Genomic DNA, 16,914 nt, shown 5'->3' with positions numbered 1-16,914 from the left:
CTTTCCATTTCAGAATTACAACTATTAGTGGTTTGGAGTTTAGCTGCTCTTTCTAGTGAGTCGGATGTCCTATTATGGCCATCCCATATATGTTTGAATTACATACATACATACATACATACACACATACATGTATATGAACACACACAAAAACAAGAACAGCAAGAGGTACCTTTTCTAGAAACTTCCTTGTGGCCAGATGGAATGTTTCATTCGGTCGATAAAACCAGTTACCATGAAGGGCCGGCAGACCAGCATTATCATGGAACAGCTTCTCAATGCACATAATGTGTGGCTCGAGACCATTCTCTCTGTAAAGACACAAATGAGACATGATGGATTGTGGATGTCCTGAGATTAGAGGAAGGAGAGGGGAGGGGAGAGGAAGATGTGGGAGGGAGGGAGGGAGGGAGGAAGAAAAGAGAGGGGAAGAGGGAAAGACAGAAAAGGAAGAGGGAGAGGAGAAAGAGATTTGGAGGGAGGGAGGGAGGGAAGAGGAATTGAAAGAGTGGGGAGAGAGGATCAGAAAGGAGAGGGGAGGGAAGAGAGGAGAAAAAAGAGAAAGGGTAGAGGAGAGAGTGGAGGGGAGAGACAAGAAAGGAGTCAAAAGAGTGGGGGAGGATCAGAAAGGAGAGGGGAGGGAAGAGAGGAGAAAAAAGAGAAAGGGTAGAGGAGAGAGTGGAGGGGAGAGACAAGAAAGGAGTCAAAAGAGTGGGGGAGGATCAGAAAGGAGAGGGGAGGGAAGAGAGGAGAAAAAAGAGAAAGGGTAGAGGAGAGAGTGGAGGGGAGAGACAAGAAAGGAGTCAAAAGAGTGGGGGAGGATCAGAAAGGAGAGGGGAGGGAAGAGAGGAGAAAAAAGAGAAAGGGTAGAGAGAGAGTGGAGGGGAGAGACAAGAAAGGAGTCAAAAGAGTGGGGGAGGATCAGAAAGGAGAGGGGAGGGAGAGAGGAGAAAAAAGAGAAAGGGTAGAGGAGAGAGTGGAGGGGAGAGACAAGAAAGAGTCAAAAGAGTGGGGGAGGATCAGAAAGAGAGGGGAGGAAGAGAGGAGAAAAAAGAGAAGGGTAGAGGAGAGAGTGGAGGGGAGAGACAAGAAAGGAGTCAAAAGAGTGGGGGAGGATCAGAAAGGAGAGGGGAGGGAAGAGAGGAGAAAAAAGAGAAAGGGTAGAGGAGAGAGTGGAGGGGAGAGACAAGAAAGGAGTCAAAAGAGTGGGGGGAGGATCAGAAAGGAGAGAAAAACAGGAGGGAAGAGAGAGAGAGAGAGGTGAAAGAGAGGGGTAGAGAGAGGAGAGAAGCAGAAGGGGAGAAAGAGAGACTTGGAGAAGGAGGGAGAGAAAAGGAGAGGGTAAGGTATGGAGAGGAGCAAAGAGTGGGAGGAAAAGAGACAGGGGGGGGAGAGAGAGAGAGAGAAAGACCGAGCAAGAGAGACAGCGAGAGTGCAGGGCAGTGGGTTAGGGCAACTAACTTACCTAGGTTCTATGTAGACAAAATCTCCAATGCTATAGATTTGGTCCCGATATTTGATGCTGGCTTCCATTCTCTCCTACAAAAGACATGAAAAAGGCCCCTAAATTATAACATAAAAACAACAGCATATACAGCAGTTCTTCAACTGTATCTCTCAGGGCCACATGCAACCCTCAGGCATTCTTCCGGTGGCCCCAAACAGCTCTTCCCTCAATAAATGTAATAAGATTTTCTTTGATTTGTGTTTTACTTTTTTCAGTGCAGCCCCTTTTAGGTTCCGTATCTGGCTCAGATATCAAAAAGTTTGAGAACCCACTATTATGGAACATACTACACACTCGTGCAGCTAGAGTGTGTGCTGCCCAGGGCGGCCCTTCAGCTTGCAACCCCTAGGACCCCCATATAAAAATACACATTTCCTACAGCAGACCCAAAAGTGGTGCCGCCCTCATAGAAGTGGTGCCGGGGGGGGGGGGGGCTTCCTCCCCCATTCCCCTCTAGCTACAGTAGTAATACTGTGTATGGTATCAACTAGTTCCCGGGCTAGTTCTGCAGCATGCCAACAGAGGGCAGCACATGGTTGCATGCGCAGTGAGAGCGAGCAGTGACCTTCATGAGGCAGTGGTGTGCTGAGTGACGTTGCTGTGTTTACTTTACAAGTTGTGAAATTTGTGTTTTTGCGACCACAAGTCTGCCGTGGTCTGTGATTTTTGTCTCATGGACAGGAACAAAGAGCCAACGTGACATCTTGTATTAAACTTGGGAAGTCTGCTACAGAGAGACACTGAGCATGCTTTGGCAAGCTTACGGTGATGAAGCAAAGGGCCGTGTACAATTTTTGAGTGGCACAGGTACTTCAGAAGTGGAATGTCCCTGGAAAACAATGAGCGATCTGCAGGACCTGCCACAAACGTCAGCCCCGGAATTACTGTATTGTGCACCCCTCCCGCTCAGCTCTACCCCACCCCCCGGACAACTTACCGATGCTGACGCTATTTTCTCGTCAGACTCCAAGTTGCGTTTCTTCTCTTCGTCTTGCTGTTCCTTTGGTAACTTCTCCTTCTTCTCAGCCTCCAGTGCTGCCTGGAGGTGTTTCTCTGTGTAGCTGAGGGCTGGCGTCAGCAGAATCTCACCATTCTTGCACAGCTCATCACGGATTTTGATGAAGAACAATTGCATCTCAACGGCGTCTTCGTAGAGCTGTGGTGAGAGGAGAGAAACAGAGGAAGGTGAGACAGGGAAGAGAGAGAGAGAGAGAGAGAGACAAAGAGAGAGAGACTGAGAGACAGGAAGAGAGAAAAATGGAAAGAAAAAAACGGAGGATGACAGAAAGAGTAGAAGAGAGAGGTGAAAGAGGGAGAGAGTGGAAGAGAGGTGAAAGAGGGAGAAAGGTGAAAGAGGGAGAGGAGGGTGAAAGGTGAAAGAGGGAGAGAGTTGAAGAGAGAGGTGAAAGAAGGAGAGAGTGAAAGAAGGAGAGAGTGGAAGAGAGAGGTGAAAGAGGGAGAGAGTACAAGAGAGAGGTGAAAGAGGGAGAGGAGGGTGAAAGGTGAAAAGGGAGAGAGTGGAAGAGAGTACAAGGGAGAGGTGAAAGAGGGAGAGAGTGGAAGAGAGAGGTGAAAGAGGGAGAGAGTGGAAGAGAGAGGTGAAAGAGGGAGAGAGTGGAAGAGAGGTGAAAGGAGAGTGGAATAGAGGTGAAAGAGGGAGAGAGTACAAGGGAGAGGTGAAAGAGGGAGAGGAGGGTGAAAGGTGAAAGAGTGGAAGAGAGAGGTGAAAGAGTGGAAGAGAGAGGTGAAAGAGGGAGAGAGAGGTGAAAGAGGGAGAGAGTGGAAGAGAGAGGTGAAAGAGGGAGAGAGTGAAAGAGAGGTGAAAGAGGGAGAGAGTGGAAGAGAGAGGTGAAAGAGGGAGAGAGTGGAAGAGAGAGGTGAAAGAGGGAGAGAGTGGAAGAGAGAGGTGAAAGAGGGAGAGAGTGGAAGAGAGAGGTGAAAGAGAGAGGTGAAAGAAGGAGAGAGTGGAAGAGAAAGTAATTAGGTTGAAGATGCAGAAAAAATAATGACTGAAAGGTAAGTGAAGAGAGAGAGAGAGAGAGAGAGAGAGAGAGAGGGAGAGAGAGAGAGAGAGAGAGAGAGAGGAGGGGAGAGAGAGAGAGAGAGAGAGAGAGAGAGGGAGGGAGATTTTGTGTGTATATATGTGAGTACTGACCTGAGAATCAGTTCTGCTCAACTGCCTGGCACGGTCAAAGACCTTGAACATATCTTCTTGGAATCGGTCAACTCTGACATAACGACCCTGTTAAAAAAAAGAAAACACAGATATGTTTATGTTATACAATATTATATTACAATATAGTGTATGTGTGCGTGTGCATGCATATATATATATATATATACACATATATAAAATGTGTGTGTATATATATATATATATTATATATATATGTGCGTGTGTGTGTGTATATGTTTGTGTGTCTGTGTTTGTCCCCCCCCCCAACATCACTTGACAACCGATGCTGGTGTGTTTACGTCCCCGTAACTTAGCGGTTCAGCAAAAGAGACCGATAGAGTAAGTACTGGGCTTACAAAGAATATGTCCCGGGGTCGATTTGCTCGACTAAAGGGGATTTCATTGCCCCCAGTATCCAACAGGTACTTATTTTATCGACTTTGAAAGGATGAAAGGCAAAGCTGACATCAATGGAATTTGAACTCAGAACATAAAGACGGACAAACGCCATTAACCCTTTTGATACCAACCCAGCTGAAACCACATCTGGCTCTGTAGTACAAATGTCTTGTTTTCATAAGTTTTGAATTAAAATCTTCCACCAAACCTTAGTCACAATTTATGTTCCTAACACTAACTGAATGATAACTAAGTTATTTTACTAAATTCTTTGTTATATTTAAAGTAATTGAAAGAAACACAGAGCATCTCAACAGAAATACAGTAATGAAAGGGTTAAGCATTTGGTTTGGCGTAAATAACAACAAAAAGAATCTTTTCTTATTACAAGCAGAAGGCTTGGAATTTCTAGGGAAGGGCATAATTGGATTACATCAACCCCAATGCTCAACTGGTCCTTATTTTACTGACCCCGAAAGGAAACAATGATAAAAAAAAAAAAACTCACCTTATTCAAGTTTCTTTTTATCTGGTCGAACGTTAATGGTTTCCTGTGAACAGAATGGAAATAAACATTAAGTGAACATTACGTTCATTTCAGTGAACAGCATAGAACACGGTGTACAAGTGGTATCCAAATGTTAGCAATGGAAACGGTGCATGCTAAAGGCTACAGTATGCTTAACTAGGCGCAGGAGTGGCCGTGTGGTAAGTAGCTTGCTTACCAACCACATGGTTCCGGGTTCAGTCCCACTGCGTGGCATCTTGGGCAAGTGTCTTATGCTATAGCCCCGGGCTGACCAATGCCTTGTGAGTGGATTTGGTAGATGGAAACTGAAAGAAGCCTGTCGTATATATGTATATATATGTGTGTGTGTGTATGGGTTTGTGTGTCTGTGGTTGTCCCCCTAGTATTGCTTGACAACTGATGCTGGTATGTTTACGTCCCCGTCATTTAGCGGTTCAGCAAAAGACACCAATAGAATAAGTACTGGGCTTACAAAGAATAAGTCCCAGGGGCGATTTGCTCGACTAAAGGTGGTGCTCCAGCATGGCCGCAGTCAAATGACTGAAACAAGTAAAAGAGTTGTTTTAATTGAAATACATTACATGGCGTGGCTGTATGGTTAACAAGTTTGCTTTGTAATCAGGTGATCGTAAGTTCAGTCCCACTGTATAGCACATTGGACAAGTGTCCCAGAGCAACCAATACCTTGAGAGTGAAACTGATAGATGGAAACCTTACAGAAGCTGTTATGTGTGTGTGTGTGTGTGTGTTGTAAAATGTAATCTCTGCTCCTTACAAGAGATCATCTGAGATAAAAAAAAATAATAAAGGTGGCGTTGTTTACATTGCCAGAGAATGTTGCACTCTTGAGACAGTGGAATTAAAAATGTCGTTACTTTTAATACAGGAAAGGGCTGGCAAATAAAAAGAGGACCATCTTCATCATCATCATCATCATCATTGTCGTTAACATCATAGTCATTGTCATTTAACGACCACTTTCCCATATTTGTACAGGTTGGACTGACTTCATTTGAGGCAGAGATTTCAACGGTCAAACGCTCTTCCTGTCACAAGCCATCACCTGTTTCCAAGCAAAGTAAAATTGCCCCCAGAGCCAGACACGTTCCCACAAGAGATTGGAAATGAACGACACCGCTTGTATGACAGTGACACTCATTTACAACTGTCACACAATGTCAAGACCACACACGACGTTTCTTTCGGTTTACATTTACCAAACCCACTAGCAAGGTTTTGGTCAGCTGGAAACTATAGTAGAAGACACCTGCCCAAGATACAACACCGTGGGACTCAACTCCCAGACCACATGGTTTGGCCATCAAAAAAGGTCCTGCTATGGCCACAGTCATGATCTCTCTTGCTCTGACCATGATAAAGGTCCTACTAATGCCATACACACTATTGCTCTCACACTGACTGCTATGAAGGTCTTACAAATGCCATAGTCAGTACCTCTCCTGCTTTGACCATCATGAAAGGTCCTGCTAAGCCACAGTCACAATCTCTTTTACTCTGACCATGATGAAAGTCCTACAAATGCTATAGATACTACCTTTCTCATGTTGACCGCTATGAAGGTCTTACAAATGCCATAGTCAGTACCTCTCCTGCTTTGACCATCAAGAAAGGTTCTGCTAAGGCTACAGTCACGATTTCTTTTGTATTGACCATGATGAAAATCCTACTTATGCCTATCACTATTTTTCCTGTTTTGGCCCCTGTGCCGGTGGCACGTAAAAAGCACCATCCGATTGTGGCTGTTTGCCAGCCTCGCCTGGCCTCCGTGCCGGTGGCACGTAAAAAGCACCATCCGACCGTGGCCGTTTGCCAGACTTGTCTGGCACCTGTGCAGGTGGCACGTAAAAAGCACCATCCGATCGTGGCCATTTGCCATCCTCGTCTGGCACCTGTGCCGGTGGCACGTAAAAAGCACCCACTACACTCATGGAGTGGTTGGCATTAGGAAGGGCATCCAGCCAGATCAGACTGGGCCTGGTGCATCCTCCTGGCTTCCCAGACCCCAGTTGCACCGTCCAACCCATGCCAGCATGGAAAGCGGACGCTAAACGATGATGATGATGATGAAGGACTTATTAAGGCTAATGGTCACTGCCTCTCTTGCACTGACCACCATAACTTTTCTGCTAATCCCACGAGTCCTGCTCCACCCCTCTCCCTCCTACAAACAAAACCCATCCACCAACACAAGGGATTATCTTCTATAAATCCACTTACTCTTTCGGCTCTCCACTCTCCAGCTCCTCGTCAGGATCTCGTTCTGGAAGTTCGGCAAAAGAATCGCTATAGCAACGACCTTCTTCGTCCTAAAAAAAAAAAAAATTAAAAAAATTTAAGAAAATAAAAGGAATGACAAACCAATCACCACCAATCCAAGAGTGATGTCTTTAACCTCCATGCCCCCCACCACAAGAAAATAAAACAGTAACATGTATGTGGCTGATAACATTGACAACACACAAAGCATATGCATGAATTCATAATTATTTCAAATTTTTACTACAAGGGCAGCTTGGGGGAGGGGGGATGAGATGATTACATTGACCCCAGTGTTTCACTGGTATTTATTTTATTGACCCTGAAAGGATGCAGGGCAAATGTCGATTTTGGCAGAATTTGAAAACAACAAATCACCACAACTCCCAGTCCCCTATCATTTCCTCATTGAGACCCAGTGTCTAAAGATCCTTTTTTAACATGTCTTATCAAGTACAGCAAATCACCACATCTCCCAGTCCCCTGTCATTTCCTCATTGAGACCCAGTGTCTAAAGAGCCTTTTTTAACATGTCTTATCAAGTACAGCAAATCACCACATCTCCCAGTCCCCTGTCATTTCCTCATTGAGACCCAGTGTCTAAAGATCCTTTTTTAACATGTCTTATCAAGCACAGCAAATCACCACATCTCCCAGTCCCTGTCATTTCCTCATTGAGACCCAGTGTCTAAAGATCCTTTCTTAACAGTCTTATCAAGTACAGCAAATCACCACATCTCCCAGTCCCCTGTCATTTCCTCATTGAGACCCAGTGTCTAAAGATCCTTTTTTAACATGTCTTATCAAGTACAGCAAATCACCACATCTCCCAGTCCCCTGTCATTTCCTCATTGAGACCCAGTGTCTAAAGATCCTTCTTAACATGTCTTATCAAGTACAGCAAATCACCACATCTCCCAGTCCCCTGTCATTTCCTCATTGAGACCCAGTGTCTAAAGATCCTTTCTTAACATGTCTTATCAAGTACAGCAAATCACCACATCTCCCAGTCCCCTGTCATTTCCTCATTGATACCCAGTGTCTAAAGATCCTTTCTTAACATGTCTTATCAAGTACAGCAAATCACCACATCTCCCAGTCCCCTGTCATTTCCTCATTGAGACCCAGTGTCTAAAGATCCTTTCATAACATGTCTTATCAAGTACAGCAAATCACCACAACTCCCAGTCCTGTCATTTCTTCATTGAGACCCAGTGTCTACCTGGCCTAGGAATTGAAATCACAATCTCGGTGATCAATGAGTGATTGTATGGAAACCTTCATCCAATATAAGACACCGTCAAAGACGATAAAGTCAGATTTTGCAGAGTGTTGTTGTAGAGCTAAAGAGGAAAGGGTTAGTGGTATTCTTTTGTGAGAGCCTATACAAGGAAGAGCTTGAAGGAGATGCAAGCCGAGCCCTATATCTCTCTTTACTCTTTTACTTGTTTCAGTCATTTGACTGCGGCCATGCTGGACCACCACCTTTAGTCGAGCAACTCGACCCTGGGACTTATTCTTTTATAAGCCCAGTCCTTATTCTATCGGTCTCTTTTGCCGAACCGCTAAGTAACGGGGACATAAACACACCAGCATCAGTTGTCAAGCAATGCTCGGGGGACAAACACAGACACACAAACACATACATACATCCCTCTCTCTCTCTTTCGGAGAGGCACTGAGCAGCTATACTCACACATACACACACGGCAGTAACTTCCACCTACCGAATTCAATCACAAAGCTCCGGTTGGCTCGGGGCTATAGCAGAAGACACCTACCCAAAGTGCCACGCAGTGGGACTGAACCCGAAACCATATAGCCAGGAAGCAAGCTCCCTAACCACACAGCCATGCCCGCGCCTATATATATATATATATATATATATATATATATACACACAACTGGCTTCTTTCAGTTTCCATCTACCAAATCCACTCACAAGGCTTTGGTCGGCCCGAGGCTATAGTAGAAGACACTTGCCCAAGGTGCCACGCAGTGGGACTGAACCCGGAACCATGTGGTCGGTAAATAAGCTACTTACCACACAGCCACTCCTGCGCAGATTTGTGACAACATAAATCACAAGTCTTCTGAAATGCCAAATGTGAGGAATGGTAGACAATAGAACTGGATGGCACCAGAGAGTCACAGGAAACCACGCAAGAAGTGCGACTGGATGTTCATGATGATGTCATTGGGATTTACATCTAGGGGAACAATGATTGCATGATTGATGCCAGATGGGGTTAAGTAAATTAAGGGTGAAGTAGGGGTGGTGAAGGAAGGGAAACAAGGGAAGCGGAACGCAACTGACCTGGTAGTTGTAGACAGAGATGAAGAGGTTTGTCATCAGTTCTTGGACAATGGCTTGGATATCTGGCACCTCATTGACACCGTCCAGACTAAGTTCCAGTTTCTTTTCCAAGCAAACCCTTTGCAATGTCAATGCATCCTGGGACCATCAGAGAAAGAATAAAAAAAAACAGAATAAAGAATAAGCAAATATGAAACAAACAATTCTTCAAATATATAAAAAAATTGAACACGAAACAATATTGCAAGTGTGTGCCTCAGGTTGGTACAGCAGAAATGGCACCATCATATTAAGCTGGAAAGAATAACTGGGCTTTATTTTTGTGCCGGTGGCACGTAAAAAGCACCATCTGATTCTGGCCATTTGCCAGCCTTGCCTGGCCCCCGTGCCGGTGGCACATGAAAAGCACCATCCGATTGTGGCTGTTGCCAGCCTCGCTTGGCCCCCGTGCCGGTGGCACGTAAAAAGCACCATCCGATCGTAGCCGTTTGCCAGCCTCGTCTGGCATCTGTGCTGGTGGCATGTAAAAAGCACCATCCGATCGTAGCTGTTTGCCAGCCTCGTCTGGCATCTGTGCTGGTGGCATGTAAAAAGCACCATCCGATCGCAGCTGTTTGCCAGCCTCGCCTGGCCCCCCGTGCCGGTGGCACGTAAAAAGCACCATCCGATCATAGCCGTTTGCCAGCCTCGTCTGGCATCTGTGCTGGTGGCATGTAAAAAGCACCCACTACACTCACGAAGTGGTTGGCGTTAGGAAGGGCATCCAGCCGTAGAAACACTGCCAGATCTGACTGGGCCTGATGCAGCCTTAGTCGAATGAATTGACTCTAGTACTTATTTTTTGTGTAAACCTGGTACATATTTTATCAATGTTTTTGCTGCACTACTAAGTTACAACGATGTAAACACACTAACACCGGTTGTCAAATGGTGGTAGGGGAAAGACAGACACACACACACATTACATATGACATGCTTCTCCCAGTTTCTGTCTACCAAATCCAGTCACAAGGCTTTAGTTGGCCTGAAGCTATAGTAGAAGACATTTACTCAAGGTGCCATGCTGTGGGACTGAACCAAGAACCATGTGGTTCAGAAGCAAGCTTCTTATCACAGAGCTATACCTGCACCTATATATGTGTGTGTGTGTGTACATAATAGATTTCTTCCAGTTTCTATCTATCAAGTCTACTCACGAGACACTTGCCCAAGGTGCTGCGCAGTGGGACTGAACCTGGAACCACATGGTTAGGAAGCAAGCTTCTTACCACACAGCCACACCTGCGCCTATCTGCACACTATGTTTTAAAAACATTTCTTGAAGAAGATTATGGGTGCTCCAGCATGGCAAGAAATCCAACATGGCTGAAACCATTATCAGGTAACAAAAAAGTTTAAAAAATCAACAACAGCAACAAAAATAATAAATCCGTGACTACACTTACCTTATAGATTAACGAGTCTGGTTCGTTATATTTGCAGGCATTGTCAAACATCTGCACAAAATCTGCAACCATGTCATCGACGGATTCATACTGATTCGATGCAACCCGTTGCTGGATACGTTGCATGTCTATTGGCCTCTTGATAACCTCATAGTAGTCGGGATATTCCTGAAGAAGGGGGGGGGACACATAATTATATATACACACGTAGATAGATAGACAGATAATTATAAGATGAACAGAGTTAGTAAAAGTTTTTATCTTCATTTCACTAAATTTATCAAGCTTCTGTGTTTCTAGTACATACTTCGCCTTTAATATACTTATATATGAATAATATATGGCCGGTGCTAGAAACACCAGCGATAATAATTAATTTTATTTTATCGCATTTTGAATTTGTTTACATATTTCTCGATAAATTTTGAGTGTTAGACTATATACCAGAAATCCCAAGTTTGTCGGGTTCGTTCTGCGTTTACGCAGTGATCTGATTAGTTAGAAAGAGCAAATTAGTAGACGCACATGTGTCTATCGAGTTGCGCTTCATAATAACAGGAATCTTACTGAAGAGCCTACCTGAGTAAATAAATATTTTTATTGCTGAAAAAGGCGAAACTGCAGTCTAAGATGAACAGAGTTAGTAAAAGTTTTTATCTTCATTTCACTAAATTTATCAAGCTTCTGTGTTTCTAGTACATACTTCGCCTTTAATATACTTATATATGAATAATATATGGCCTGTGCTAGAAACACCAGCGATAATAATTAATTTTATTTTATCGCATTTTGAATTTGTTTATATATATATATATATGCATATATGATGATATACTCTTTTACTTGTTTCAGTTTAAAATAGAGTAACAAGCAGGTACACTACTAATACTACTACTACTCACAGTTTTCAGTGGTAACTTGAGGAAAGGAGCCGACAGCATACGTCCACGGGAGTCAGCATGGTCTTTGATGGTATCAAACAGATCTTGTAACTTCATGCACAGCGGGGACACACACTTGGACCGGGATTTACTGAAACAACAAATTAATTTGCATTAATCAACTGACAATACACACACACACACACACACACACATACACATATATATAAAGCTTTGTAAATGGAAACTGAAAGAAGCCCATTGTATATATATATGTATGTATGTATTTGTGTGTGTGTGTTTGTCCCCACGACCATCGCTTGACAACCAATGTTGGCGTGTTTACGTCCCCGTAACTTAGCGCTTCAGCAACAGAGACTGATAGAATATGTACTAGGCTTACAAAGAATAAGTCCTGGGACTGATTTGTTTGATTAAAGGCGGTGCTCCAGCATGGCTGCAGTCAAATGACTGAAACAAGGAAACTACACACACATGAACATACATGAAGAAATATACCACACACACACACAGCTATACAGTCCAGGCATTTATATAAACATAGATACCTCACACACATACATAGTCATTTACATGTAGACAGACACGCCACAAACACATACGCACACACGTAGACAGGTATACCACAAACACACATACACACACACGCAGATACAGATAGAATAGGAGACAGGAACATGAAGTGGTGTAACCTTCTAACCAGGAGCTATCATGATACTATCCTGGTGATGAGATCACTCACACTTCCATCGGTACTCAGAGACATACACACATGCAGACGGAGGGTGGGGAGAAAGAGGGACAGACGCACCTTTTGCCAGGGGCCATCATGATACTATCTTGGTGATGAGGTCACTGACACTTCCATCGGTACTCAGAGACACACATGCAGAGAGGGGGGAGAGAAAGAGGGACAGGCGCACCTTTTGCCAGGGGCCATCATGATACTATCCTGGTGATGAGGTCACAGACACTTCCATCGGTACTCAGAGACACACATGCAGAGGGGGGAGGAGAGAAAGAGGGACAGACGCGCCTTTTGCCAGGGGCCTTCTTGATACTATCCTGGTGATGAGGTCACTCACACTTCCATCGGTACTCAGAGACACACATGCAGGGGGGTGTGGAGAAAGAGGGACAGACGCACCTTTTGCCAGGGGCCATCATGATACTATCCTGGTGATGAGGTCACAGACACTTCCATCGGTACTCAGAGACACACACACGCAGATGGGGGAAGAAAGAGGGATAGACGCACCTTTTGCCAGGGGCCATCATGATACTATCCTGGTAATGAGGTCACAGAGACTTCCATCAGTACTCAGAGACACACATGCAGAGGGGGGGGGAGAGAAAGAGGGACAGACTCGCCTTTTGCAAGGGGCCATCATGATACTATCCTGGTGATGAGGTCACAGACACTTCCATCGGTACTCAGAGACACACACACACACGCAGACGGAGGGTGGGAAGAAAGAGGGACAGACGTACCTTTTGCCGGGGGCCTTCTTGATAGTGTCCTGGTGAGCCAACAGGGACTTCCACTTGTTCTTCAAGACACGCTCCAGTGTGTTGGCGTCATGGTACACCTGGGAGTCCTCCTCGTTGTAGTGCCGCGCATTGTTGAACATCAGCTCAAAGTCGGCAATAAGCTTCAGTTCACTGATGTACTGCAAAACAAGATGAGGCAGGAGAGATCTTCAGTAACAACAACAACAGCAACAACAACGACAACAACAACAACAGTAAGAACACGGGTTTACCTTGTCAGTTTTGATTTTAATCTCAATCGTAGACATGTCTATGGGTTCCATAATCACTCGGTAGTAGTCAGGATAATCCCTCTTAAGGGGGAGGGTCATGAAGATTTCTCGCAGATATCTGTCATTTGTATCCTACAAAATAAATCAGTAAAAATAATAATAATAATAATCCTTTCTACTGAAGGCACAAGGCCTGAAATCTGTGGGGAAGGGACAAGTCGATTACATGAACCCCAGTGTTTCACTGGTACTTATTTTATCAACACCCAAAAAGGATGAAAGGCAAAGTTGACCCCAGCAGAATTTGAACTCAGAACTTGGATGGACGAAATACCGCTAAGCATTTTGCCTGCTGTGCTCACGATTCTACTAGCTTGCTGCCTTAAATAATGATGATAATAAATGCCCTGATGCAGTACCAGGCAGTGGCTCTCATGGCTTCTATGCCCTGATGCAGTACCAGGCAGTGGCTCTCATGGCTTCTGATCTTAACTAATTGGAAGTGTTATCATGTACATTGTTTTGTCTGGGTATAAAAGATGGGCTACAGCAAATATTCTGTTCAATACCACAGATTTGCTAATGCCTTGATGCAGTACCAGGCAGTGGCTCTCATGGCTTCTGATCTTAACTGATTGGAAGTGTTATCATGTACATTGTTTTGTCAGTTATAAAAGATGGGCTACAGCAAATATTCTGCTCAATACCACAGATTTGCTAATGCCCTGATGCAGTTCCAGGCAGTGGCTCTCATGGCTTCTGATCTTAACTGATTGGAAGTGTTATCATGTACATCGTTTTGTCTTGGTATAAAAGATGGGCTACAGCAAATATTCTGCTCAATACCACAGATTTGCTTGTCAGTTGTTGACCTTAACCAGTTGAGCATGTCCCTTAGTGGCTGACGATTTATGCATCTCCAACCATGAGCAGAAGTAGTGGGGGAGCATCATAGCCATGTGTTGAAAGGAATTCTTGGAGGTTTGGATAATTCACCTTTGGAAACCTGGGTAGTTCATTCAACATCCTTAAACAACCCTTATTCAGGGACCTTTTGAGTGGGATGGGTTACTCAACCAGAAGAAAATTCTAACTGGGCCCCACCTGCAAGGTCATGTGCTGTTTATCTTGATATGAGATCACAATGTCGCACACATATGGTTGTGATGCATGTGCCTGGTGGACCCTTATCAGATGGGTAGTCATGATAGGTATACTAGGCTTCGTATATTTTACTACAGCGTCACTTTGATGGCATACACTGCTCTCTCACTCAATAATAATAATAATAATAAAAATTATTTTAAAATTTGGCACAAGGCCAGCTATTTTGGAGTAGGGGTTGAGTTGATTACACTGATCCCCGTGCTTAACAGGTACTATTTTATCGACCCCGAAAGCACAAAAGTCAAAGTTAACCTCAGCAGAATCTGAATTCACAAAGTAAAGACAGGTGAAATTCCACAAAGAATTTTGCCCAGCATGCTATCAATTCACACATACAAACACAAATATATATATAGTAACTTGTGAGAATTATAATGCCAAACAAAGCACAAGTTACAGGATTTTAAATCATTGGAAACGATCACGGATGTGTGATGAAAACTTTTGACTAGAAAAAAAACTGAAGTGGACCCAATCCAGTGAATGTATTTGTTGGCAGTATGACCCTCACACAATATGAGACACACACCTACTTTGGTCTGTCATGAGTCCTAGGATTCATAAGGTCAGAGTTTAAACCAGTTTCTATACCACACAAGTGACCGAGATCACAACACTCCACATCTCCTGGATGGGATGTTAGTCCATCACAGAGGTAACTCCCCAGCTATTATTGCTGGAACTCATTTCCACATGAGTGAAGTAGAGCAACATGGAATGAAGTGTTTGGCCCAAGAACACAACACATTTCCCAGTCCAGGAATTGAAACCACAGATCTTTTCGGTTTGAAGGGCAGTTTTTAAAAATAATTTCCCCATAACAAAACACTTTTAAACTTCGTATACTGGTATAATGTGTTTATAAAACATCTTTTTTCTCTTGGCTTTATTGAGAAAATTCTATAGTTTGTAAGATATTTGCTGTTTCTTTTTTCCTTTCAATTTCTGCAATTTCAACCAATCAATGATGTCCATTGAGGTAAATAACATTCTGTGCCGTATGACTATGTCCCTCGTTTAAGAAACAGATTGGGTTTATTTACATTTCTGAAGGAAAAAAAGATACCCCTCCCCCCACCCCAAACCCTAAAACAGATTGAAATGCAATAGATCGATACTAGGGTCATAATTATGGATGACAATTTCATATGACACCGCTAGAAAAAACTGCCGTTCAAACCGAAAAGATCCGAAACCACAACCATATCATAACAAGTGCAACACCCTGACCACCAACCAATGCGTTGCACAAATGCATGCGTAAGCGCACGCTAGGGTAGTACTTACACAGAAATCGTAAACAGATTTGTAGAGCGCCCAAAGGCGTTTCTGAAGAGTGTTCTCTGTAACAGCATTGCTTCTTCGCAGCAGTTTCTTTTTCTCGAAATCACCGGAACCGAGCAGACTCTTGCGAGACTTCAGGCTTCGTGGCGTCTGTTCGTCATCCCAGCTGTCACGGTCCATTTTCTAATGAGAACAAGAACAAAATGGCATAAATGTTTAGGATGATGATGATGATGCTGATCATGATGATAATGATGGTGGTGAAGAAGAAAACGAAAAAATATATATATATAAAATAAGCCAAGAAAAATTCACAAAAAATATCTTAGACACACACACATGCACATAAGTGTTTATATATATATATATATATATATATATATATATATATACTCTTTTACTTGTTTCAGTCATTTGACTGCGGCCATGCTGGAGCACTGCCTTTAGTCGAGCAAATCGACCCCGAGACTTTTTCTTTTTGTCTCTTTTCTATTCTATCAGTCTCTTTTGCCGAACCGCTAAGTGACGGGGATGTAAACACACCAGCATCGGTTGTCAAGCAATGCTAGGGGGATAAACACACACAAACACATACACACACATACATATACATATATACAACAGGCTTCTTTCAGTTTCCATCTACCAAATCCACTCGCAAGGCATTGGTCGGCCCGAGGCTATAGCAGAAGACACTTGCCTAAGATGCCGCGCAGTGGGACTGAACCTGGAACCATGTGGTTGGTAAGCAAGCTACTTACCACACAGCCACTCCATATATATATATATATATGTTTTCAGGTGTATGAAGAGAGAAAACATTTATGTCATACACGCTTAATTAATAAACAACAGTAATCTCTCTCTCTCTCTCCTCTTTCTCTCTCTCTGTTACTGTCAGTCTGTCTCTCTCTCTGTCACTGTCTGTCTTTCTCTTTTTCTCTCACTCTCTCTCTCTCTCTCTGATCATTTTCTCCTCCTTTCCTTTTTTCTCCCCCTACTAGGTGTGAGTAGCCAAGTAGATCCCTCTACCAGAACTTGAAATGCTCCCGCCACCCTTCTCAGAGTAATCCCTCTTGTCAACTAGCATGAAGCTGACCCTCTGCTGACCCTCTGCTGTTTGCTTCAGCATGGTTTCTACAGCCGGA

General features: G+C 43.8%; 1 protein-coding gene across 3 annotated transcripts in view; it reads right to left on the bottom strand.

Moving 5' to 3' along the window:
* LOC115225947 (protein polybromo-1) overlaps positions 1–16,914 on the bottom strand; it is a 113,586-nt gene that overhangs the window by 84,095 nt on the left and 12,577 nt on the right. For all 3 annotated transcript variants that reach the window (XM_036514990.1, XM_036514992.1, XM_036514991.1), the window contains exons 2-13: positions 15,770–15,949; positions 13,316–13,447; positions 13,044–13,222; positions 11,553–11,682; positions 10,651–10,818; positions 9,206–9,343; positions 6,850–6,938; positions 4,591–4,633; positions 3,663–3,749; positions 2,445–2,663; positions 1,466–1,539; positions 173–311 (exon numbers count right to left, since the gene is read on the bottom strand). In XM_036514990.1, the coding sequence (XP_036370883.1) occupies positions 173–311; positions 1,466–1,539; positions 2,445–2,663; positions 3,663–3,749; positions 4,591–4,633; positions 6,850–6,938; positions 9,206–9,343; positions 10,651–10,818; positions 11,553–11,682; positions 13,044–13,222; positions 13,316–13,447; positions 15,770–15,949 (1,578 nt within the window). The remainder of the gene's footprint in view (positions 1–172; positions 312–1,465; positions 1,540–2,444; positions 2,664–3,662; positions 3,750–4,590; positions 4,634–6,849; positions 6,939–9,205; positions 9,344–10,650; positions 10,819–11,552; positions 11,683–13,043; positions 13,223–13,315; positions 13,448–15,769; positions 15,950–16,914) is intronic.

Source organism: Octopus sinensis, linkage group LG29 (assembly GCF_006345805.1).
Source record: "Octopus sinensis linkage group LG29, ASM634580v1, whole genome shotgun sequence".
NCBI lineage: Eukaryota > Metazoa > Mollusca > Cephalopoda > Octopoda > Octopodidae > Octopus > Octopus sinensis.
The sequence above is the reverse complement of the archived record's forward strand: the minus strand, read 5'-3'. Positions and strand labels throughout refer to the sequence as shown.